Source organism: Eleutherodactylus coqui, chromosome 8, assembly GCF_035609145.1.
Source record: "Eleutherodactylus coqui strain aEleCoq1 chromosome 8, aEleCoq1.hap1, whole genome shotgun sequence".
Taxonomy (NCBI): domain Eukaryota; kingdom Metazoa; phylum Chordata; class Amphibia; order Anura; family Eleutherodactylidae; genus Eleutherodactylus; species Eleutherodactylus coqui.
The window spans coordinates 165,187,858-165,212,539 of NC_089844.1; the positions used below are offsets into that span (position 1 = coordinate 165,187,858).

General features: G+C 45.2%; 2 protein-coding genes across 2 annotated transcripts; one reads left to right on the forward strand and one right to left on the reverse strand.

Annotated features, from left to right (window-relative positions):
- The first annotated feature begins 3,069 nt into the window (after window positions 1–3,069).
- Window positions 3,070–16,718, forward strand: LOC136577108 (large neutral amino acids transporter small subunit 4-like). The gene is made up of 14 exons (XM_066576840.1): window positions 3,070–3,699; window positions 3,789–3,857; window positions 5,534–5,723; window positions 5,819–5,874; window positions 11,728–11,804; window positions 12,129–12,221; window positions 13,656–13,789; window positions 13,960–14,123; window positions 14,376–14,528; window positions 14,646–14,769; window positions 14,917–15,031; window positions 15,228–15,301; window positions 15,580–15,703; window positions 16,083–16,718. Exons 1-14 carry the CDS (start codon window positions 3,561–3,563, stop codon window positions 16,227–16,229), a joined length of 1,659 nt encoding a protein of 552 aa, XP_066432937.1. The 5' UTR covers window positions 3,070–3,560; the 3' UTR covers window positions 16,230–16,718.
- On the reverse strand, window positions 16,276–24,031 carry LOC136577110 (phosphatidylinositol transfer protein beta isoform-like). Its single transcript, XM_066576841.1, has 12 exons — window positions 23,910–24,031; window positions 23,440–23,470; window positions 23,218–23,363; window positions 19,543–19,634; window positions 19,403–19,410; window positions 18,381–18,455; window positions 18,182–18,265; window positions 18,025–18,102; window positions 17,646–17,756; window positions 17,346–17,468; window positions 17,188–17,262; window positions 16,276–17,048 (listed from the first exon to the last, which is right to left on the reverse strand). Exons 1-11 carry the CDS (start codon window positions 23,927–23,929, stop codon window positions 17,215–17,217), a joined length of 816 nt encoding a protein of 271 aa, XP_066432938.1. The 5' UTR covers window positions 23,930–24,031; the 3' UTR covers window positions 16,276–17,048; window positions 17,188–17,214.
- Between the last annotated feature and the right edge of the window lie 651 nt (window positions 24,032–24,682).

Here is a 24,682-nt window from a genome sequence, read left to right on the forward strand (position 1 = left end):
AACAACCAATCACAGCACAGCTTTCATGTTACCTCAGCGGTATAATATATAACAACCAATCACAGCGCAGCTTTCATTTTCCCTCAGCAGTATAATATATAACAACCAATCACAGCACAGCTCTCATGTTACCTCAGCAGTATAATATATAACAACCAATCACAGCGCAGCTTTCATTTTACCTCAGCAGTATAATATATAACAACCAATCACAGGGCAGCTTTCATGTTACCTCAGCGGTATAAGAAATGAAAGCTGCGCAGTGATTGGTTGTTATGGGCAACAGATTTTCCTTTAGGCCTCCTGCACACGGCAGAGCTGGATTCCACATGCGGAGTCCGTCCCCGGCAGCAGCGGTGTCCGCACGTACCTGCTTACTTTCATTTTCACCTGTACTGCGGCTAGTCCGCACGGCTCGCCGTCAGATATGCGCAGTACAGATATTTTTTTTTAACTCCTAGCCTAACGATGACACAGAACCAGCGAGCTTTCCACAATGTCAGTTGCAGAAGGACCGCGGAACAGACGGCTTCCATTGACTCCAATGATAGCCGTCCGCGCAGAATCCGCGCAAAAATGGAGCATGCCACAATTTTCCCTCCACTTGCAGCTCTCATATAAGTGTGATGCTGTTTGAGGGGGCTACTTTTCTGCGTCCCACCCTGCATTATCTCCCTGCCCTCGCCCAGTTACACCCATGCCATGTCATAACAGACACTAATGGAGGCTCCAGCTCAGCTTTCCTCAGACCCTCCATCATTATACTGTGTTGCATGCCCTGCGTTCCCTCTCCCTCTGTGTCAGTCTTCACCGTAGTTCTGGCATTCTGGGGGGTGGAGGGGAGCGCCGGATTTAGGGGATATAATATCGTATATGGTTATTATAACCTATGATGATGACGGTAACAGAACTGCATCTGCCGGCCTGCAGGGAGACGGTGCAGGTATAACGGGGGTTTGTGTGGACCCCCTGGTGGTGCCCCCCCCACCCCCGCGGCGAGGAATCCGCCCTCCTTCCTGCCAGCTGCTTGTTGCCACTAAACACGTGAATTTCCACTAGTTGTTTTGTGTGAAGACTCCCCAATAAAGGAAGATGGAGGAGACACGGTGGATTAGCCCGGCTTTACACGGGCGTACATATAGCGCAAATGTAGAGAAAAAAGCGCGCGCAATCCTTTTTTAAAGAGGCAGGACGTAGCATTAGGCCGTTTTCACACTGGTAATAAAATTGCGCGTTTTTAGCGCGATGTGAGAGTGAGTAAAAACGCTGAATTATGAAGCCAGTGCTTTTCAATGTTTCCCTATGGAGCTTTTGTTTTATCACATCGCTGCGCACAAACGTGCGATTTTAATGCGAGGCATTTTTAACATTAGGAAGTCCTATCGTCTTTCTCACGAGAGAAACGCAAGCGGCAGCAATATTTTTGCGCGAGAAAGCAGCGCTGACGGTCAGGCATCTCATGAGCAAAATTGCCGCAGTTTTCTTACAGCGATATCGCGATCGCCCCTTTGTGAAGCCGGCCTTAAGCTTGAACCCTCTGCGTTTATTATTGTTGATAAATCCAGCATACAATAGACGCGTTTCTGGGGTGTTGCGCCCCCGTCCTCGGTGCGTTCTCTTTGAGGGGGAGTGGAGCACTTAGAATTTTGCGCAAGAATAGAACACATCTGGCCATTTCCATGGCGGTGAGCATCTGTGCAGATTTTTTTTGAACGCGCAGTAAGTACAGTAAAACACAGAATTGCAAGTTTAAGAGCGTAATATCGGACTCAGATTCTTCAGACTAGAGTTTTTAGTAACCATTGAGGTTCACAACAAGTTTTTATATGGACTGGCCCTTTGTTAGAGCCCCCAGCCTTTTTTCAGAGTTCCCTGTCCTTTATTAGGGTCCTTGGCACTTTATCAGAGTTTTGGACCCTATATCAGACCCCGGGCCCTTTATTAGAGTGCCTAGCCCTTTATCAGAGTTTCAGACCCTTTATCAAACCCCTGGCCCTTTATTAGAGTCCCTGGCACTTTATCAGGGTTCCGGACCCTTTCAGACCCCGGGCCCTTTATTAGAGTGCCTAGCCCATTATCAGAGTTTCGGACACTTTCAGACCCCGGGCCCTTTATTAGAGTGCCTAGCCCTTTATCAGAGTTTCGGACCCTTTATCAGACCCCTGGCCCTTTATTAGATTTCCTGGCCCTTTATCAGAGTTTCGGACACTTTCAGACCCCAGGCCCTTTATTAGAATGCCTAGCCCTTTATCAGAGTTTCAGACCCTTTATCAGACCCCTGGCCCTTTATTAGATTGCCTGGCCCTTTATCAGAGTTTTGGCCCCTTTATCAGACCCCCCAACCCTTTACTAGACCACTGGCCCTTTATTAGACTCCTGGCTCAGTCTGGGTTCAGTGACCCCAGAAGGTTGGGGTAATATGCCAGCAGATGAGCTCTGGTAAAGACCTTGGCGCACAGATTTCCCAAGTAGGGGACAAATGGGAGGGGCTCAGGATAGGCCTGGACCACATAATACAACAGTCCACTTGCTCCTATGACAAACTTTATGGAACCATGAGAAGGCAGCGTTATGCTCACAACCACCGTCCACAGTTAGCGTGAGGCAGAGAAGGTTGCATAAACCCTCCAGCAGGCCCATGCTAGAACCCGCTACTAGATGGGGGTCTCTAATAAAGAGCGCAGTTAGTGGTTTCAGTGTAGGTGGGAAATTCACAAAACTGAGGGCTCTTAAAAACTCTGAAACTTTTCCTCTCACTGAAATACATGGTGGACTGCAGGACTTTGGAAACCCCTTTTGCCATGCCCTGGAAGGGGTGATGCAGGAAGTCCCATGTAGGGGAAGGCTGCCGTAATGATGGAGTCTGGTGGACCATTGGTCTCCACTTTGGAAGGTCTCAGCCCTGGGGACCAGCTCCAGGGACTCAGCAATGTCTGCTTCCACCTTGCTCTGATATTGAGCCTACAGACAGGTAATTTTATGGCTGTTTGTGTCTGTTTATGCTGCTCCTGTATTGTACACACTCCGGCACGTCTTGGTAGGCAGCCATCATTAGTTGTGGGCCAGGATTGCATCTGTGTTACCTGTCAACAAGGGTTATGTCACCTCTGCACGTACAATGCACAATGCCGGGCACACGCCAGTCTGTGCACAGCACTCAGAGGAGACCCAATCTGTGCCCCTTGTAATAGACCGCAAGCAATAAGGCATCACAGGAGATCTACTATATACTGCCTACAATGGACAGCAATCCTGCAACATACTGCATATAAGAACGCGCCAGAGGAGACCTATTATATCCTGCCTGCAATAGACCACCAGCAATCCTGCAACATACTGCATATAAGAACGCGCCAGAGGAGACCTATTATATCCTGCCTGCAATAGACCACCAGCAATCCTGCAACATACTGCATATAAGAACGTGCCAGAGGAGACCTATTATATCCTGCCTGCAATAGACCACCAGCAATCCCACAACACACTGCATATAAGAACGCGCCGGAGGAGACCTATTATATCCTGCCTGCACATTTCCTATCATCGCTGCCTGCTGTAACATGGGGCGGCTCATGAGGCTGTGGTTGCTGAGCTCGGCCCTGGTGGAAACTCTGTTATTTTCGGGATGTCTTCTTGGCTGGAATTCCCTGAATCCCATCCTGTTGGATATGGGGGTGCTGTCTCAGGACTGTCACGCAGGTCAGTATCAGGTGGAGTCTCCTTGTCCTCCATTCTCCGCTCTCTTTCTCTTTAATGTCACATAAACCCTTCCTTATTGTGTCTCCCAGAAATGGAGCGGACAGAAGCTGCAAGTAGTAATAATAGCGCCGCCGGAGCTGGACATCCTCCAAGTGTGGGTGAGTAGAGGTGTAATAAGGTTCTTAAACCTCTGGGGCATATACCATCCACAGTGGTGGATTACAATATAGGTGGGCTCTTGGCCCCCCCAAACTGCCTAGTGGTCCAGCTTTACAAGAGGGACTGTGAAGTCCTCTTATCAGCAGGACCATCTGTAGCCACGTCCTCTCTGACTCTGTGGTATATCTTCTCATGTTCCTACACCCCTTCCCCTGCACTGGTTCCCATTAGATACAGAGCCCAACGCTAGTACATTAAGAGAGTAGTCTCTACCTCTCACAGTCAGTAGATGACGGCTGTAGTAAGCTCGGTTCTGGTACCATATCTATTTAGTAAGCTCAGTTCTGTTACTGTATCTATGCAGTAAGCTCAGATCTGTTATTGTATCAATGTAGTAAGCTTGGTTCTGGAACCATATCTATGTAGTAAACTCTGTTCTGGTACCAAATCTATATAGTAAGCTCGGATCTGTTATTGTATCTATGTAGTAAGCTTGGTTCTGAAACCATGTACATTTAGTAAACTCTGTTCTGGTACCATGACTATGTAGTAAGATTGGATGCGTTATTGTATCTATGTAGTAAGCTTGGTTCTGAAACCATGTATATTTAGTAAACTCTGTTCTGGTACCATGACTATGTAGTAAGATTGGATGCGTTATTGTATCTATGTAGGAAGCTTGGTTCTGGAACCATATCTATGTAGTAACTCTGTTCTGGTACCGTATCTATGTAGTAAGCTCAGATGTGATATTGTATCTATGTATTAAGCTTAGTTCTGTCACTATAAATATTTGGTAAACTTAGTCTGGTAAAATATCTATGCAGTAAGACTGAGTCTGTTTCCACATCTATGTAGTAAGCTTGGTTCTGGTACTATATCTATGTCTATTCTGACACCATATCTATGTAGTAAGCTCAGTTCTATTATTGTATCTATGTAGTAATCTTGGATCTATGAGTTGTATCTATGTAGTAATTGCAGTTCTGATACTATGTATATGTTGTAAGCTTAGATTTGTTACCATATGTATGGAGTAAGCTCAGTTCTGATCATATATATATATATATATATTGTTGTAAATTTTGTTCTGTTACCATATATATGTATGCAGCAAATTTGGTTCTGGTATCTATACTTTAGCTTGGCTCTGTTACTGTATCTATGTAGTAAGCTTGATTCTGGTACTGTGTCTGTGCAATAAGATTGACCCTATTAGTGAGATTGGTTCTATTACCATATCCATGTAGTTAGCTCGGTTCTGGTACTGATGGTACCGTATCATTGTTATAAAATCGGCAGTGTTATTTTAGCTATCCCACAGACTTGGTTCTGGTACTGCAGTAAGTGTCAGTTTAAAAACAGATTGGTGGGGCCCCACAAACCTTATATAGTGTAGAGCCCCGGGTAGACTTTATCTGTCCCCATCATCCAGCAACACACTAGAGGTAACACATGACTATGGACCTGCTATATCCTGCAACATATTATATATAAGACTCCAACATGGACCTATTATATACGGCCTCACTATACCGCACCGTATCATCACTGGCTGTTATATCAAGGCCCCATATATATATTGCACATGACTGCAGGACGCTGTGGTACATCCCGTATTCTCACTCCACTGACATGTCTCTTTCATTGCTTTCTCTAATGGTTCTGTATACAGCGGTAGTATCCACCCTGGCGGAGATAATAATGGCGTCCAGGACCAGCGAACCCCAACAGTCCTGCACGTCTCAGGAGCAAAACCTCCATTTAGGATTCACAGTGGGAACGTTCTTTGTCTGGGGGGCATTTCTTCCCCTACAGCTGCTCTTAGGATATATGAACGTCAGATCGCTGCGCCAAATTGGAGGGTGAGAAATATACAATATGCACCCAGTGTATATCTAACCTGTCATAACAGAGATATTGTCTACTGTCTGTCACTCATCACCCTGTATTACCACAGAGCCCTGCTGTCCGTCTCCTACCTGATGCTGGCGTATTGCCTTACTAATCCGCACAGTGAGTATAAAGCTCATCCACAGGGAGCGGTATTTATAGCAGTCATATTCTTGTACATAGGGGGCAGTATTATAGTAGTTATATTCTTGTACATAGGGGGCAGTATTATAGTAGTTATATTCTTGTACATAGGGGGCAGTATTATAGTAGTTATATTCTTGTACATAGGGGGCGGTATTATAGTAGTTATATTCTTGTACATAGGGGGCGGTATTATAGTAGTTATATTCTTGTACATAGGGGGCGGTATTATAGTAGTTATATTCTTGTACATAGGGGGCAGTATTATAGTAGTTATATTCTTGTACATAGGAGCAGTATTATAGTAGTTATATTCTTGTACATAGGGGGCAGTATTATAGTAGTTATATTCTTGTACATAGGGGGCAGTATTATAGCAGTCATATTCTTGTACATAGGAGGCAGTATTATAGTAATTATATTCTTGTACATAGGGGGCGGTATTATAGTAGTTATATTCTTGTACATAGGGGGCGGTATTATAGTAGTTATATTCTTGTACATAGGGGGCAGTATTATAGCAGTCATATTCTTGTACATAGGGGGCAGTATTATAGTAGTCATATTCTTGTACATAGGAGGCAGTATTATATTGGTTATATTCTTGTACATAGGGGGCAGTATTATAGTAGTTATATTCTTGTACATAGGGGGCAGTATTATAGTAGTTATATTCTTGTACATAGGGGGCAGAATTATAGTAGTTATATTCTTGTACATAGGGGCAGTATTATAGTAGTTATATTCTTGTACATAGGGGGCAGTATTATAGTGGTTATATTCTTGTACATAGGGCAGTATTATAGTAGTTATATTCTTGTACATAGGGGGCGGTATTATAGTAGTTATATTCTTGTACATAGGGGGCAGTATTATAGTAGTTATATTCTTGTACATAGGGGGCAGTATTATAGTAGTTATATTCTTGTACATAGGGGCAGTATTATAGCAGTCATATTCTTGTACATAGGGGGCAGTATTATAGTGGTTATATTCTTGTACATAGGGCAGTATTATAGTAGTTATATTCTTGTACATAGGGGGCGGTATTATAGTAGTTATATTCTTGTACATAGGGGGCAGTATTATAGTAGTTATATTCTTGTACATAAAGGGCAGTATTATAGCAGTCATATTCTTGTACATAGGGGGCAGTATTATAGTAGTCATATTCTTGTACATAGGAGGCAGTATTATAGTAGTTATATTCTTGTACATAGGGGGCAGTATTATAGTAGTTATATTCTTGTACATAGGGGGCAGTATTATAGTAGTTATATTCTTGTACATAGGGGCAGTATTATAGTAGTTATATTCTTGTACATAGGGGGCAGTATTATAGTAGTTATATTCTTGTACATAGGGGGCAGTATTATAGTAGTTATATTCTTGTACATAGGGGGCAGTATTATAGCAGTCATATTCTTGTACATAGGGGGCAGTATTATAGCAGTCATATTCTTGTACATAGGAGGCAGTATTATAGTAGTTATATTCTTGTACATAGGGGGCAGTATTATAGTAGTTATATTCTTGTACATAGGGGGCAGTATTATAGTAGTTATATTCTTGTACATAGGGGCAGTATTATAGTAGTTATATTCTTGTACATAGGGGGCAGTATTATAGCAGTCATATTCTTGTACATAGGGGGCAGTATTATAGTGGTTATATTCTTGTACATAGGGCAGTATTATAGTAGTTATATTCTTGTACATAGGGGGCGGTATTATAGTAGTTATATTCTTGTACATAGGGGGCGGTATTATAGTAGTTATATTCTTGTACATAGGAGCAGTATTATAGTAGTTATATTCTTGTACATAGGGGGCAGTATTATAGTAGTTATATTCTTGTACATAGGGGACAGTATTATAGCAGTCATATTCTTGTACATAGGGGGCAGTATTATAGTAGTCATATTCTTGTACATAGGAGGCAGTATTATAGTAGTTATATTCTTGTACATAGGGGGCAGTATTATAGTAGTTATATTCTTGTACATAGGGGGCAGTATTATAGTAGTTATATTCTTGTACATAGGGGGCAGTATTATAGTAGTTATATTCTTGTACATAGGGGGCAGTATTATAGTAGTTATATTCTTGTACATAGGGGGCATTATTATAGTAGTTATATTCTTGTACATAGGGGCAGTATTATAGTAGTTATATTCTTGTACATAGGGGGCAGTATTATAGCAGTCATATTCTTGTACATAGGGGGCAGTATTATAGCAGTCATATTCTTGTACATAGGGGGCAGTATTATAGCGGTTATATTCTTGTACATAGGGCAGTATTATAGTAGTTATATTCTTGTACATAGGAGGCAGTATTATGGTAGTTATATTCTTGTACATAGGGGGCAGTATTATGGTAGTTATATTCTTGTACATAGGGGGCAGTATTATGGTAGTTATATTCTTGTACATAGGGGGCAGTATTATGGTAGTTATATTCTTGTACATAGGGGGCAGTATTATGGTAGTTATATTCTTGTACATAGGAGCAGTATTATAGTAGTTATATTCTTGTACATAGGGGGCAGTATTATAGTAGTTATATTCTTGTACATAGGAGGCAGTATTATAGTAGTTATATTCTTGTACATAGGGGGCAGTATTATAGTAGTTATATTCTTGTACATAGGAGCAGTATTATAGTAGTTATATTCTTGTACATAGGAGCAGTATTATGGTAGTTATATTCTTGTACATAGGGGGCAGTATTATGGTAGTTATATTCTTGTACATAGGGGGCAGTATTATGGTAGTTATATTCTTGTACATAGGAGCAGTATTATAGTAGTTATATTCTTGTACATAGGGGGCAGTATTATAGTAGTTATATTCTTGTACATAGGAGGCAGTATTATAGTAGTTATATTCTTGTACATAGGGGGCAGTATTATAGTAGTTATATTCTTGTACATAGGAGCAGTATTATAGTAGTTATATTCTTGTACATAGGGGGCAGTATTATAGTAGTTATATTCTTGTACATAGGGGGCAGTATTATAGCAGTCATATTCTTGTACATAGGGGGCAGTATTATAGCAGTCATATTCTTGTACATAGGAGGCAGTATTATAGTAGTCATATTCTTGTACATAGGGGGCAGTATTATAGTAGTTATATTCTTGTACATAGGGGGCAGTATTATAGTAGTTATATTCTTGTACATAGGGGGCAGTATTATAGTAGTTATATTCTTGTACATAGGGGCAGTATTATAGTAGTTATATTCTTGTACATAGGGGGCAGTATTATAGCAGTCATATTCTTGTACATAGGGGGCAGTATTATAGTGGTTATATTCTTGTACATAGGGCAGTATTATAGTAGTTATATTCTTGTACATAGGAGGCAGTATTATGGTAGTTATATTCTTGTACATAGGGGGCAGTATTATGGTAGTTATATTCTTGTACATAGGGGGCAGTATTATGGTAGTTATATTCTTGTACATAGGGGGCAGTATTATAGAAGTTATATTCTTGTACACAGGGGGCAGTATTATGGTAGTTATATTCTTGTACATAGGGGGCAGTATTATGGTAGTTATATTCTTGTACATAGGGGGCAGTATTATAGTAGTTATATTCTTGTACATAGGAGGCAGTATTATAGTAGTTATATCCTTGTATATAGGAGGCAGTATTATAGTAGTTATACTCTTGTACATAGGGGGCAGTATTATAGTAGTTATATCCTTGTATATAGGAGGCAGTATTACAGTAGTTATATTCTTGTACATAGGGGGCAGTATTATAGTAGTTATATTCTTGTACATAGCAGTATTATAGTAGTTATATTCTTGTACATAGGGGGCAGTATTATAGTAGTTATATTCTTGTACATAGGGGGCAGTATTATAGTAGTTATATTCTTGTACATAGGGGGCAGTATTATAGTAGTTATATTCTTGTACATAGGGGGCAGTATTATAGTAGTTATATTCTTATACATATGGGGCAGTATTATAGTAGTTATATTGTTGTACATAAGGGCAGTATTATAATAGATATATTCTTGTACATAGGAGGCAGTATTATAGTAGTTATACTCTTGTACATAAGGGCAGTATTATAGTAGATATATTCTTGTACATAGGAGGCAGTATTATAGTAGTTATACTCTTGTACATAGGGGGCAGTATTATAGTAGTTATATTGTTGTACATAAGGGCAGTATTATAGTAGATATATTCTTGTACATAGGAGGCAGTATTATAGTAGTTATACTCTTGTACATAGGGGGCAGTATTATAGTAGTTACCGTATATACCGGCGTATAAGGCGACGAGGCGTATAAGACGACCCCCCAACTGTCACCTTATACGCCGGTATTCAGTGGAGAAAAAAAAAAAAATTTTATTACTCACCTCCCCCGGCGTCCTGTCGCGCTCCGGCAGGATGTCGCTCGCTCCGGCAGGCTGTCGCTCGCTCCTCGTCCCCGCCGCAGCATAGCTTTCTGAATGTGGGGCTTGAAATCCCCGCTTCCAGAAAGCTAATACACACGCCGGCAGCCATGACATCATTGAATGGCTGTGATTGGCTAAAGCACACGTGGCTTCAGCCAATCACACTATTCAATGACATCATTGAATGGGTGTGATTGCTAACACGTGCGCCTTCAGCCAATCACAGCCATTCAATGATGTCATTGAATAGTGTGATTGGCTGAAGCCACGTGTGCTTTAGCCAATCACAGCCATTCAATGCTGTCATTGCTGCCGGCGTGTGTATTAGCTTTCTGGAAGCGGGGATTTCAAGCCCCGCATTCAGAAAGCTATGCTGCGGCGGGGACGAGGAGCGAGCGACAGCCTGCCGGAGCGAGCGACAGCCTGCCGGAGCGAGCGACAGCCTGCCGGAGCGCGACAGGACGCCGGGGGAGGTGAGTAATAAAATTTTTTTTTTTTACACTTTTTTTTTTTTTGTATTACCGGCGCATAAGACGACCCCCGACTGCAGAGCAGATTTTTCGGGGTTCAAAAGTCGTCTTATACGCCGGTATATACGGTATATTCTTGTACATAGGGGGCAGTATTATAGTAGTTATATTCTTGTATATAGGGGGCAGTATTATAGTAGTTATATTCTTGTACATAGCAGTATTATAGTAGTTATATTCTTGTACATAGGGGGCAGTATTATAGTAGTTATATTCTTGTACATAGGGGGCAGTATTATAGTAGTTATATTCTTGTACATAGGGGGCAGTATTATAGTAGTTATATTCTTGTACATAGCAGTATTATAGTAGTTATATTCTTGTACATAGGGGGCAGTATTATAGTAGTTATATTCTTGTACATAGGGGGCAGTATTATAGTAGTTATATTCTTATACATAGGCGGCAGTATTATAGTAGTTATATTGTTGTACATAAGGGCAGTATTATAGTAGATATATTCTTGTACATAGGAGCAGTATTATAGTAGTTATTTTCTTGTACATAGGGAGCAGTATTATAGTAGTTATATTCTTGTACATAGGAGCAGTATTATAGTGGTTATATTCTTGTATATAGGAGGCAGTATTATAGTAGTTATATTCTTGTACATAGGGGGCAGTATTATAGTAGTTATATTCTTGTACATAGGAGCAGTATTATAGTAGTTATATTCTTGTACATAGGGGGCAGTATTATAGTAGTTATATTCTTGTACATAGGAGGCAGTATTATAGTAGTTATATTCTTGTATATAGGGGGCAGTATTATAGTAGTTATATTCTTGTACATAGGGGGCAGTATTATAGTAGCTATATTCTTGTACATAGGGGCAGTATTATAGTATTATTATACCTGTGATATTCTTCGCCTTCCAGACTTGTCCCTGTTTTTGCCATTTGCCTTGATAGCGCAGGGGCTCGGGGGATGCTGCGTCCTCTTCTCTTCTCTCATGGTAAGGATAAGATCTATCTAAATAACGGCTATAGATCATCTTATCAGTGACCGATTTATTATGTTCTTTATGTGAATGGTTTGTGACTTCTAATGTGTCACCTACAAACATACCTGGAGCGTTTATACAACAGATCCCTGATCACACCCAAGAACCCTGACCTCAAGTCCTGCACTGACAGCAGGCCGTTTCATAACACAATATAGCACCGAGCCGCTGTATTATATGTATACTGTATAATGAGCTGCTGTACCTCCTCTTATCATGTATGACACAGGGGACACAACTACCTGACATTACTTATCTATCTCGCATCTCTTTCAGCTCCCACAAATTTTGGATAACGTTGGATCTGTTTTCTCCGCTCTGGTGATTGCGGGTTTCTCTGCCTCAGCGACAGTCTTCACCATTTTTAAGGTAAGACGTATTAAGGCCGCCTTCAGACGGGTGATGAAATCACGCTATTTTCACATGATGCAAGAGTGAGTAAAAAGCTGAATTATGAAATCGATGATTTTCAATGGTTTTCTTTACATTAGTGATGTATTTTTCTCTCGCAAGAGAAAAAAAATCGTGGCACACCCAACCTGCGATGTGCGATTTTTTTTAATTGCCCATGTTTCCCTATGAAGCCTCTTTTTTTCTCATCGCAATGCACAAGACTTACAATTATCGTGTGATGCATTTTTAACATTAGTAAATCCCATTGACTTTTGCGATAACAATCGTACAGTTTTATCGCGGGCGGCAGCGATGCAGATTATCCTCAAGAAAAAGCATGGCTAACGCTCAAAAACTGCAGGAACAAAGACGAGATTCTGCTGCAATTGTCCCAAGGCAAAATGGCGATTGCCTGCATGAAACTGCCATAACTATCATTATTGCTGGGCACGGCGGCCCTTACAAGGTTAGTTTATCCTCCAAGTATGGTTACCCCTCAGTCCTTTTTGACCAGTACTATATAGTTTATTCCTCAGTGATCAAGTGGTATACACTGACTGCCCCTTTATTAGTCCTTTTTGGCACCTCCCTGTATAGAAATTCTCCCCATGACCCCGGAGTGCAGCATAAAATGAGGTGACAAGTTTACCATGGATCAGTTTCATTGTGATTCCACCTTAGATGGGAAAATCCAGCAATCTGAGGGATTCCGACGAGGCTGGGTCGTCGGTGCTAGACTACCCAGGAACGGGATTTTACTTCCACCCGCGTGGGGTTTTCTTGTGTAACAGAGTGGAACGTATACAGAGAATGGTGGGATCAAGGCAATGTATGCAATGAAAGGAGACCCTGTGGATGGAAACAACTCTTTACTGAAAGGGGTCAGAGGAGGATGTCAGGAATCGTTCTGACCAACAGGAACTGCACTGTCAAGAGCAGCCGAATACAATACTGGTGCTCCAACTGACATGTCTGACCGCACAATTTGCCGTTCCTTACCCTGGATGTGATATAACAGCAAACGACCACTTTTTATTTAAAAGCGAGATTCCAGGGGGCAAAAACTGTATCACTGAGCAGCAGAAAAATATCACCTGGACAGAGGGGTCCAGATTTCTGTGCTGATGGGAGCCAGAATTTGCCACAAGCAGCATGAATCGATGACCCCTTCCTTTCAGGCTGGTAGAGGTGTAGTAATGGTGTGGGGAAGGTGTTCTTGTTATACCCGCATCCCTCCAATACCTGATTATTGGAGATCTGAAGCTCAAAGGAGATCCAATGTGCTACTGTATGGGAGCCATTCAGTTAGTATAGCACTCAGTCGCTAAAGCCCCAGTGGTATGTATAGTGGTAGGGATATGTGAGGTTACCATTATGACAGTATTTCACTTCCTTTCTGTCTTCATGCAGGTCATTTATTTTTCTTGGGTCCCCATTGTACCCGTCATGTTAGGATATGGGGCCATGTCCTGTCTCATGTTCCTGAACAGTACTTTCTGCTGGAGCCTAAACCCAAGTGAGAAGAAAGAGGAGAACATATACAGGTGGGCAGACTTGACGCTGATGTGTACTCGGCCCAATCCCGCTGCCGTAGCTCTTCCACAAGTTGTCTCAGTAGTAGATGTGGAGAGTTGTATAGAAAAGAACAGATAGTTGTCATTTTGGCTGTACAGGTGGGGATCCAGGTCACAACAAGCCTCTTGTATTCCCTCAGCGTCAATCTGCGGCTGAATTGCTACGAGGCCTTGAACAAGAAGAAGCTGTTGCAGGAGGACAAGTGGTGCCAGAAGTCGCTGAAACTAAAGTTCCAGCGATCGCTAAGAGACCGAGAGAGAATACTGAGCAAGAGGAGGACTCTGAGCTTCAAGCGGCCAGATGGTAACAGTCATTGTCATTCACTAGCCACCACCTTCAGGCCAGGACCAGGCTCAGCCAAGAGCTTCCCTCACAACCAGCTCTATCATAGTGTTATCTGATCTTGGCCAACCTGTCCTGACTCAAATATGGGGCCTACTGGGAGGAGATGGGCATCTGATGCACAGTTCCTGCCTCTTTTTGGGTTCATTTACTTTGTAACATATCAGGCACCAACATAAAACGTTCCGCTGACTTTCCTTCTGTTTCTTTCAGTTCTTGCCCCATCGCCTCTTTTGGAAAGTCTCATCAGCCCCACGTTCATCCTCCACCTGCTGTCTGACTCCACGCTGCTCACCTGGATCTACTTCTACGTCTCCTCGGTCAACTTACACCTTCAGAGCCAGGCAGATCTTCGGCATCAGGCAGGTGAGATCCATCAGTTCTATCATAGTCCCAGTGAGTACAAGTCCTTGAGTTGTCCACTTTATTATTATGCAGGCAATGGGGGAAAATGCTCCATCTAATGGTGTCTTGTCTTCCTAGATCTCTACTCGTCAGTATTCGGGGGTCTGCAGATCCTCGGCCTGTTTGCTGCTCCGCTGATCTCCATCTTACTTCATTACCAGATCCTAGAAAAACCAATAAAGAGCGGCCAGACCAAAGCAAGGTCCTCCCTAATTGTCTGATATAAGCCATGATGTCTAACGTTAATCTGTTATCCCTTAGCCCTGGTGCTGCTGTCAGGGCGTGAGGTAAAACACTATCATCTCCTCCGTATAGGACTGTTGCTTCATTATGTGATGGTGTCTTGCAGGACTTCCCACAGAAGTGCATGCAGCATTAAGAGACTGTCCGCCATCTACACCCTCAGGAGTTTGGTCGCCATTTGCTTCGGAATATGTTGCCTTATACCTTCCCTGCACATTCAGGTAATCTGGGTCTCAGGTTGGGCTGCAGTGCCATTTCATAGCCACTAGAGGGTGCTATATCAGTTCCATACACACTGCCCCCTGCAGGCTGTGACTGGTGCTACACCTGAATAATAAGTGGCACTTAAAGTAACAGCAGCACAAAGAATATGTCATTCCTCCACTTGACTTGTTCCCTTTTCTCTTTGTCCTCGAGGTTGTCAGCTTCGTCCTCCATGTGGTTATGAGAACATCCATGTTTTTAGTCACTTCCACCCTTTATCGCTGCATGTGAGTATAATGCACAGGTCAGACCACACTACAGCAATGACCGGACAAGGAATGGGTGTCATAAAGTCGGTTCTAAAAATTCCCAATCATTGTTATAAAGACCTGTAAAAGGGTCAGACATTGATTTGAAGGAATCCTGCCGTCCAATAGGTGGCGCTGCGGAGGTATTGCCTATTTCCCAGAGGAGCATGCACGGCCTTATAAGTCCCCTCACTCACCTTCTAGGTGCTCTCCTTAAGGAGAGATGATACTTGACCAATGTCTGTTCTGTTGCACAGGTTCCCCCGCAACCATTTTGGAGCTCTGCTGGGAATCAACACATTCATCTCTTCAATCCTGTCCCTTGTTCAACATCCGATCTTCCTGCTGCTCACGGGGTCCCTGCAGCGGGACTTGTTCTGGGTAAGAGTCTGTCTCATTCCTTGTATGACAATCACCAACCTTTCATCAAGAGGGACAAGTTGGTATCTCCATAAATCTACAAAAATATTGAAGCACTTTGCTAAAATCAAGTCACATTCAGAGCTGAACTCACAATTCTGCTGGTTGTTCTTGGAAACAGTCAGCAAGCCAACAATCAGACACCCAAGGGTAGGATAAATTTTTCTTAAATCAGATGACTGGTCGGAGCCCGGGTGTAATGCAAAACCCTAAAGCAAGCCCTATGCAGACACTGAACAAGCAGGAACTAGTGGAAGATTTCAGCTCTGAAGTAGATTCTGTATAGACAGTATTCAATGGCCATAGCATTTCCATAACCTCTTATCCGATTTTGTTGTAGATCTACATCACATTTCTGGCTCTGTCTCCGGCTGCACTCCTTCTACCGATCCACCTTGTCATTAAGAATAATCGGAGGCACTCTCGTCCGCTCTCTCGCCCCATCCACCTCTGCAAGATGACCCCTATAACCGAGACCAACGCCTAAGCCGAATCATTTACACAGAGGTCACGACCAATAAGAGACGACCGCGGACAAACTCCAGGATTTTATTTATGTTTTGTTTTTTTTATTTCACATGATACCTTAGAAAAAAAAAAAAAAAAAAAGTTACTAAAGCCCCTCCCCCCGACAGTAGGCATGATAACAGCCCCGCCCACGGCCCCCGTGAACATCCCTCCTGGTCCCTTCTCTATAAACCGTATATCACCACTTCTGGACCCTACAGCGAGAAGTACTGCGTCATTGGCCTCTCCTCTACTGGACAACAGCAGAAAAGACTGAACCCTGCACCCCCCACCCCCCCTAAAGTGGAACAGTCCATGAGTAAAGATCACTTGTGGATAGTAGTGCATCCTATTAACCCCTGTGCTGCTGGACTGTAGGGTATTAACCGCTCCACTGCTGGACAACAGTGATTTAGAAGCACCGGTAGCCTTATAATAAATCTCTGTGCGGCCTCCCTGCATATTACAACTCTTTGTAGCGCTGATGATTTCTAGGTACTGTTAACGGCATAGAGGGATAGTCTCCACCTCTCAATGTCTGTTTAAGGGTTAACTGGACTGTTATTCGGGGCAATGTAGTCTAGTGGCAGTGAAAAGGTTAACAGCCTGACAACTCCATGGATAGCCGGGCAGGCAAGAGGCAAAAAACATGAGGCCAAAGAGTCAAGGAATGGGCAGGGAGGAATCCTCGGGGGAGGGATCAGCAGCTCTTCCTCTCCATTCATCACAACTCAGACACGCCCCCTGTGCAGATCAGCCAATGAGGAGGAAGATGGTCCAGACTCCATGACAGAGGGATCTAGGATTAACCACAGATGCAATTAGCAGCTTTGCCTGTAGATGGCGACATTCACAGATCTATAGATCGAGCACCATGTGCTGCTGCCCTGTGGTCACAAGCAGAACTGCACTACAGACCAGATTTAACCCTTCATTACCTGTTCAATCCGTGGACCCCCAGGACTTTATTCATCTTTGGCAGACATTCCTCGGACTGTTCCTTTCTGCCTCATCTGGTGAGAGATAAGAAGATGCATCAGGCCCAGAAATAAGAGGCGCTTGTGCTTCCAACCAGAGATATTCCTCGGGCCCTCACCTCGTCAAGTTCTCTCTGTGTCTCGTCTTCCATTCGACGGATATCGTCCATGTTCAGGTCCACCCACCGGTCCAACGAGCAGAAGAGCTGGCGGTGAAAGTTTGTGAAGAGGCGTTTCTCTTGCTACGACAAAACAAATGAATAAGTCTTACACTCTTGTCACATCCAAAGCTGCAGCCAAGCTTCTGCTGCTGTCCTGCTAGCTCTCAGGCTATTACAGTCTCTGCCATGCCATGCACTGTCCTCTGATGTAGGGAACACTACATCTCTCACAATGCAATGCGGCAGAGGAGATCTTACCTTGTGGATAAATTTCTCCATTCTGCCCTGAAGACCCCACCACCGGAACTTGACCGTGACCAACTTGTAGGCACACATATGAGGGCATGAGGGGTTGTTCAACACTTCTTTCTACAACCAAACATGAAGAAGCTGATCAGCTCTCTACAGACCTTGAATAGCATAGAACAGATATTGATGCAGATTCTCTGTTGTTCTGCCTGTGTCAGTCTTCACTGCAGTTCTAGCATTCTATTCATGAGCCAGGATTAGGGAATAGTGGGAGGAGCCAGAATAAAGTGAATGTAAGGCATAAGATAATAGAGCAGGGTTCCCAGGATCAAGATGGGAGCGGTTTTATGTAGTGAACTGCCCCTTTAATAAAGTAGAAGAACCTTACCATCCAGTCTTTATTTAAGGGTCCTCTCCCCGTCTTCTCCGACCTGTAGGTTGCAGGATCTTCTTCTGGTTTGTAGTCCTGTGGAGACACAAGCAGACTTGGGTATAGACGCAGTCCAGTTTCAGGCGGACGCTTTGGCACTTGCTAACGTACTCACGTCTTCTGAGATCTCGGAGCGGTCTGCAATGTCAATAGGTATGACCTCCACATCCTTCCAGGTCTCCGCATCCAGTCCGTGGACCTGCGGGAGACAGAAATGTTTGTGAATCACCAACCGGCGTCTGGTCCATAGGCTGGCGCATTTCAGAGCTGAAAGACACATTAGGGTACATACACGGAGGGGCAGCAAGACTCACATTTTCGAGGTTTCCAAAATCCGGTTTATGCCAAGTCTCGATTTTGATGAAGAAGTCGTCTTTCATGTACTCGTTCTGGAAGGAAATTCACAATCGTCAGACAGGAAGTAACGAAGTCCAAAATCTGAAGAGTCTCCATACCAAAGCAGCCCTATGACAGCCAAAATGGCCAACAAGGGTATGACTCAAAGTAACGGCGGAAGAGGTTGGAGCATAAACTGAGCTTACAGGAAGAGACCACCCATAAGGAGGAAGAGACCACCAATAAGGAAGGAGTGTCTTGCTCCTTGTGGGCGATCCCCAGTCTACGCCCAGGAGGAGAAAGACATTGCACACAACGAGATGGAAACCAGCCACAAGAAGGAATAGACCGTCCACTAAGGCGGAGTGTCTTGCTCTTTGTGGGCAATCTGACTCCTTATGTGCAGTGACTTGCTCCCCATGGGCGGTCTCCAGTCTACACCCAGGAGGAGAAAGACATTGCATGAAGAGATGGAAGCCATCCACAAGAAGGCAATCTTTTTTTTTTCTCATGGGTGGTTGCTGTGTTCGCGGTCTCAGCCACCTTATGGGTAGGATCTTCCACTTTGGGGGCAGTCTCAATGGCCTCATGGCAGGATCTTCCACTTTGGGGGCAGTCGCCGCCACCACCTCCACATGGGCAGTCGCCACCACCTCCACATGGGCAGTCGCCACCACCTCCACATGGGCAGTCGCCACCACCTCCACATGGGCAGTCGCCACCACCTCCACATGGGCAGTCGCCACCACCTCCACATGGGCAGTCGCCACCACCTCCACATGGGCAGTCGCCACCACCTCCACATGGGCAGTCGCCACCACCTCCTCATGGGCAGTCGCCACCACCTCCTCATGGGCAGTCGCCACCACCTCCTCATGGGCAGTCGCCACCACCTCCTCATGGGCAGTCTCTGCCCAGGAGGAGGAAGACCACACAAGAGGACATAGAATCCACCTACAATCATACAGAGCAGACGCATTGATATAATGTATATACTCACAGTGACGACTGATGTTCCAGGAGAGCGGCGGGAGGGGGGGGGGGGGGGGGGGAGAGAGAGAGAGACATTATATGATTATTACAGCCTATTAAGACACTATCATAAGGCTCAGTGTATCCGAGCAGAGAACCAACACTCACTGGTGCGGCAGTACGGATACGCGTTCCAGGCTTTCTCATGAAACACAAGCGATCCCTCGGGGGCCACCATCTTCACAAAACTGGGGACCTTACTGCAAGACAAGATAGATATTACTAGGTCAGGGTGATAACATGATGAGCGCCATATTTAAAGGGCCAGTCTTCAGTGAGGAAATCACGGTATGTTAAGCTGTTCTGTACGGCTGCATTCACAGGGCACGAGCGTCCACTGCTAGTACAGAACGGGAGGGAGGATTTCTAGAGGTCTGACACCGTATCAGGAAATTTAGGTCACCGCTGCAACCAATCAGAAGCAGCAGCGTCACGTACCCAAACTCCTGGCATCAAGGTACGCTGGTCCCAGGGGAATGAGAGGTGACAATGCAGCTTCGGATTAGCTGCAGCGATCACCTAATTTCCTGTGACATCATCCGTCATAACAAACACTGGGACCACAGCAAGGCTGCAGCGCTGGATCCCGGCGGCAGGGAACAGGTACGTGCATCTCCTATTCTGATTTTAGCACAGGAAGCACTAAAGGCGGCAAGTTGTAAGTCAAGCAGACAAACCCTTTAAGAACCACAGGGGCACGGACTCCGCCCCTTACGCTACAGACCAACCTGGAAAATGGCGATGGCATGCAGGAAGCTGTCCGTACCGCGCTAATCCCTAATCTCCTGGCCGAACGCATTTCCTCGGTTAATAACGGATCGCCAGGGAGACGTAAACAACCGCACACAAGGGCAGTATGCGAAGGATCGGCACAGAGAAGCCCCCATGACAGTTCTAAATATGGCGTTAGTGGCCGGCTGCTACTCATCATTGGTGCATCTGGACACCATATTTACATCCGTCATGGCGGCTTCTTCTCCGTCTTTACAAGGTATCTCTGAGGCCTCATGTCCATCGATGTGTCGGATTCCTCATGCAGGAGCCCGCAGCAGAATCCGCCCCTGCCGGCAGCGGCGTGTGCGCGTACTCCACATCTTTCTTTCCCTGTACTGCGGATGGTCCGCACGGCTCGCCGTCAGACATGCGCAGGACAGATTTTTTTTTTAAATCTCCTGGTCTTCCCACGGAATCCGCAGCCCGCCCGGCTTCTATAGACTTCAATGGAAGCCGTCCGTGCGGGAACTGCAGTAAAATGGAGCATGCTGTGATTTTCATCCACGAGCCGAAACCGCAATTGGTCTGCACTTGTGTGCATGAAGAATCATTTCCCCAGAACCTGCTATGGAGGGTCATCGTTGCGGAGGCGGTCGCCCACTCCGGATTCAGCAGCAGAGATCCGCCCGTGTGCCTGAGGCCTCACAAATACTGCGGTGATACATTCAGGGTTTCCATTGCCCTGCACTCACTCATTGATAACCACACCGACGTCGACCAGCCCTCGCCATTCTCAAGACCTCTGCTTGCTGGCCGTAACTGGACACAATCTGTTTATGCCCAGAGATTAAAACCAGTCGTAGGCCTCATGTGCACGGGCGGATTTTTGCTGCGGAGTCCGGAGCGGGCGTTCCGCACCATGCGCCATTTTACTGTGGTTCCCGCACGGACTGCTTCTATTGACTTCCAAGCTGTCCGATCCGCAGCTGATACTGCAGACGGCCTGCCCATTCTGTGGTAAGGGGAGATTAAAAAGAAAAGAAGTAAAAAATCTGTACTGCGCATGTGCGTCCGCGCCGGCCGGGGCTTCACATCTGCAGTACAGAACTTTAACGACACGGACAGATACGCAGGGTCTCCAGCACGGACGGATTCCGTGCGGGATTCCCCATGTAGAATCAGTGTGTGCCTGTGGACAGGGGGCCTTAACCTTAGACTGGCTTCACACAGCAGATTTTGTGCATCAAACCCGCATCAAAATATGTTCCATCCATTTGAACCTCAGCATAAAAAATATATATAAATAAATTTTAAAAAGGAGCGACGTCAGTTTTTGACACTGAATCGATTTTGCCCATCGAAAAACAGAGCTAATCCACATCAGAAATCCAAAGCGACCGCGTCATTAAACCACAACAGCAGCGTGGACTTCACTATTACTTGTCACAGCTGAGGGTTTGTTACAATGGGTATCTATCTAGTCCAGCCAATTCTCTGGACTCCAGACTGATACATTGTAACAAACTAGCAGTAGACTGGATACATTGTAACAAACCCTTAGCCTTTGGATTTAACCCTTGACGAGATCATTTTTTAGGTTTTTCCTCCTCATTCACTGTACCATGTAATGTACTGAAAAACTTTTTTTTTAAATGCCTCAGTGAAGTGAAATTCCTGTTTCTATCGTCAGTTTTTGAGCACATCTGTCTTTTGATCGCTTTTAATTCCATTTTTTTCTTGGAAACAGAGTTACCACAAAAAAAAAGTGCAATTCTGGCGTTTCTGGATTTTTTAGTCTGAGGACATGCGGGGATAAATAATTCATAGTGTTGATAGTTTCACAGACGCTGCGGCACCAAATAGGCTTTAGGTTTTTTTGTTTTCAGGTTTTACTATAAATATGGGAAACTTTATTTCTAAAAGCTAATATCGCTTATTGTTTATAACATAAAAAGGTTTTGTTTTTTGTTTTTTTTACTTATTTTAATTTATTTTGCTCCCATAGGGGAAGTGAACTTGTGATCATTTGATCACTTATGGTAACAGCAAGCTTTCTATTAGGCCATGCCACAGGCACATCTTAATGCGCAGAAATACATGGCAGCCATGAAACCCCCGACAGCCGCCCATGCTCCCATCACCCATCATTCGGTACCTCCGATTGCTGACTGGGCCATTTAAAAGCCGCTACCAGAATAGCGGCATTTAAAGGTGAACAGCTGCGATCAGCGCGAACTCCCGTCACGGATGTCAAAGAATCGCGAATGCGATGTGAGGGTTTCCATTGAAAACAATGAGAAACACTCCACCATCCTCCACTGCGGCGGCTCGCTACTTCCGTGTGATGGGGCCCTACGCTGATGTTCACCTGGGTTCCGCATGAAGTCCCCATCACAAAGTGTAGTGTTAACTGACGGAAGTCTGCGCTGCAGTCCGTGCGATGAGGTTATTAGTCCACGTCACGGAAAATAAGAGAAGCGTCACGTCCTATGGAATCCATATTGGGAAATCCGCGTGTAGATCAACGACTGCCACTAATACACACTTGTGGAAAAAAGCTGCATTAAAGGGGCTATGAGGTCAGCGCCCCCCAGAGGGGAAGCGCTGCTCTGTCCCCCGTGCAGCGGCCGACGCTCGTAATCACAAGCGCAGCCCTCACTGAAGTCAGTGAGACGCCAACCTGCAGTTTCTGTAGATTTCAATGAGAGCTACACCTGCAGTTACAAGTGCTGGCCACTACACAGGGGTGGCGCACTGCTTCAGCTCCCGGCCCTCGGTGCTGCCTGGAAAGCCCCTTTGAACGGCAGGATTTCTGCTGCGGTTTCACGTTGGATTTCGCTACTGCGAATTTCGCTCCTGTGAACGTCGCCTTACAGAAAGCCTCGTTCTACGAGGAGGAGGCGTTCTTCACAGACGAAGCGACCGGCCCTTTAAATTCTGGCAGCGATTGCGCCGTCTTTAAAAATACAGACATGGAAGGATCTGTACAGCCAATCAGATGCGGCGGTTGTTATGGAGGGATGGCGTTATGAGGACATCCGCGCGGAGGCGATAAAGATGGCGGCTCACCTCTGTAGGTGGTAGATCTTGTGGGTGTACTGCCCCTTCTCTCCCTCCCGCTCGTACGGCTCGTTCTTCAGGACTTCTATGCCTTCTCCTCCGCCCGTGTTGTCCTTACTCGCCTCCGCCACCGAGAACAGCTGCCCCACCTGATACTGGAGAGAGAACACCGCGGGTTACGGAAGCGCAGGAGGCGGAGCCTCAGGTTCGCCATCAGCGAGGCACACTTACCTCCTCCACAGAGATGGGCAGGCAGACGCGGCTGCAAGACAAAGACAGCACAAAGTCAGCGGGGGCCGCGGATGGCGTCACATGACATTACAACCGCGCAATTTGCTCCAAGTAATCATCACCGGACGCAACAGATGGCGTCTCCATCCCCGTATACAGCGGGCACACGCCACCAACCGCGCAATTATCCCTCTTTAGCCACCATATGGTGCAGATCTGCAGCAAGTCTATGAACAGCAGAGGGGCACAGGTGACAACTGGGGAGAACTACAAGCACCAGCAGGCTGTGACCTGCCTGGCACTGTAGAACAGGTGGAGACCTAGCAGGGGAAGTAAGGGCCACTAGGGGCCCCTCCCGTCTCTGACAGCTCCCCCAGGCCCCTCCTGACAGCAGCTCCTCCCCCTCAGACACCCCCACACCACTGACGACCCCCAACCAGCCATTCTACAGCCCCCCGGCCCGCACTCACAATTCCTTGATTAGGACCATCCTCTCCCTCCTCCGCTACAGCAGCCCCTGCGATACAGGCCGGAAACCGGAAGCCAGGCCGCCCAGACTGGAGGGAGGGACACATGCTTGTGCTGAGCCGGCGGACGGCTGACGTCATCTCCCAGCGACGCGCAGTGTGAAAGCGGTGTATCCAGCCGCAGCGGCGCTGGTTGCTAGGTGGCTTCCCGGTTACTAAGGGCGGGGCGTAGTGACAGCGACGTTTGACGTAGGAGGCGGGGCTCGTGCGGAACTTCCCAGAAGACAGGAGTTACCGAGAAAGTGGATGTGACGGAAAATAATGTCGTAACGATGGCAATCACGTCCGTGATATCTAGAGAGTAGTGACGTCATCACGGTAGAAAACCCTCATATCTGGGAAATCGTGACGTCACTCCTCTATTATATTCCTTAAATATCTTGAAGTCAGTGATGTCACTTTTCTAATATATCCTTTATATATCAGGAGAGCAGTGATGTCACTCCTATAGTATAGCCCTTATATATCAGGAGAGCAGTGATGTCACTCCTATAGTATATCCCTTATATTTCTGGAGAGTAGTGATGTCACTCCTATAGTATATCCCTTATAAATCTGGAGAGCAGTGATGTCACGCCTATAGTATATCCCTTATATATCTGGGGAGAAGTGATGTCACTCCTATAGTATAGCCCTTATATATATGGAGAGCAGTGATGTCACTCCTGTAGTATATCCCTTATATATCAGGAGAGCAGTGATGTCACTCCTGTAGT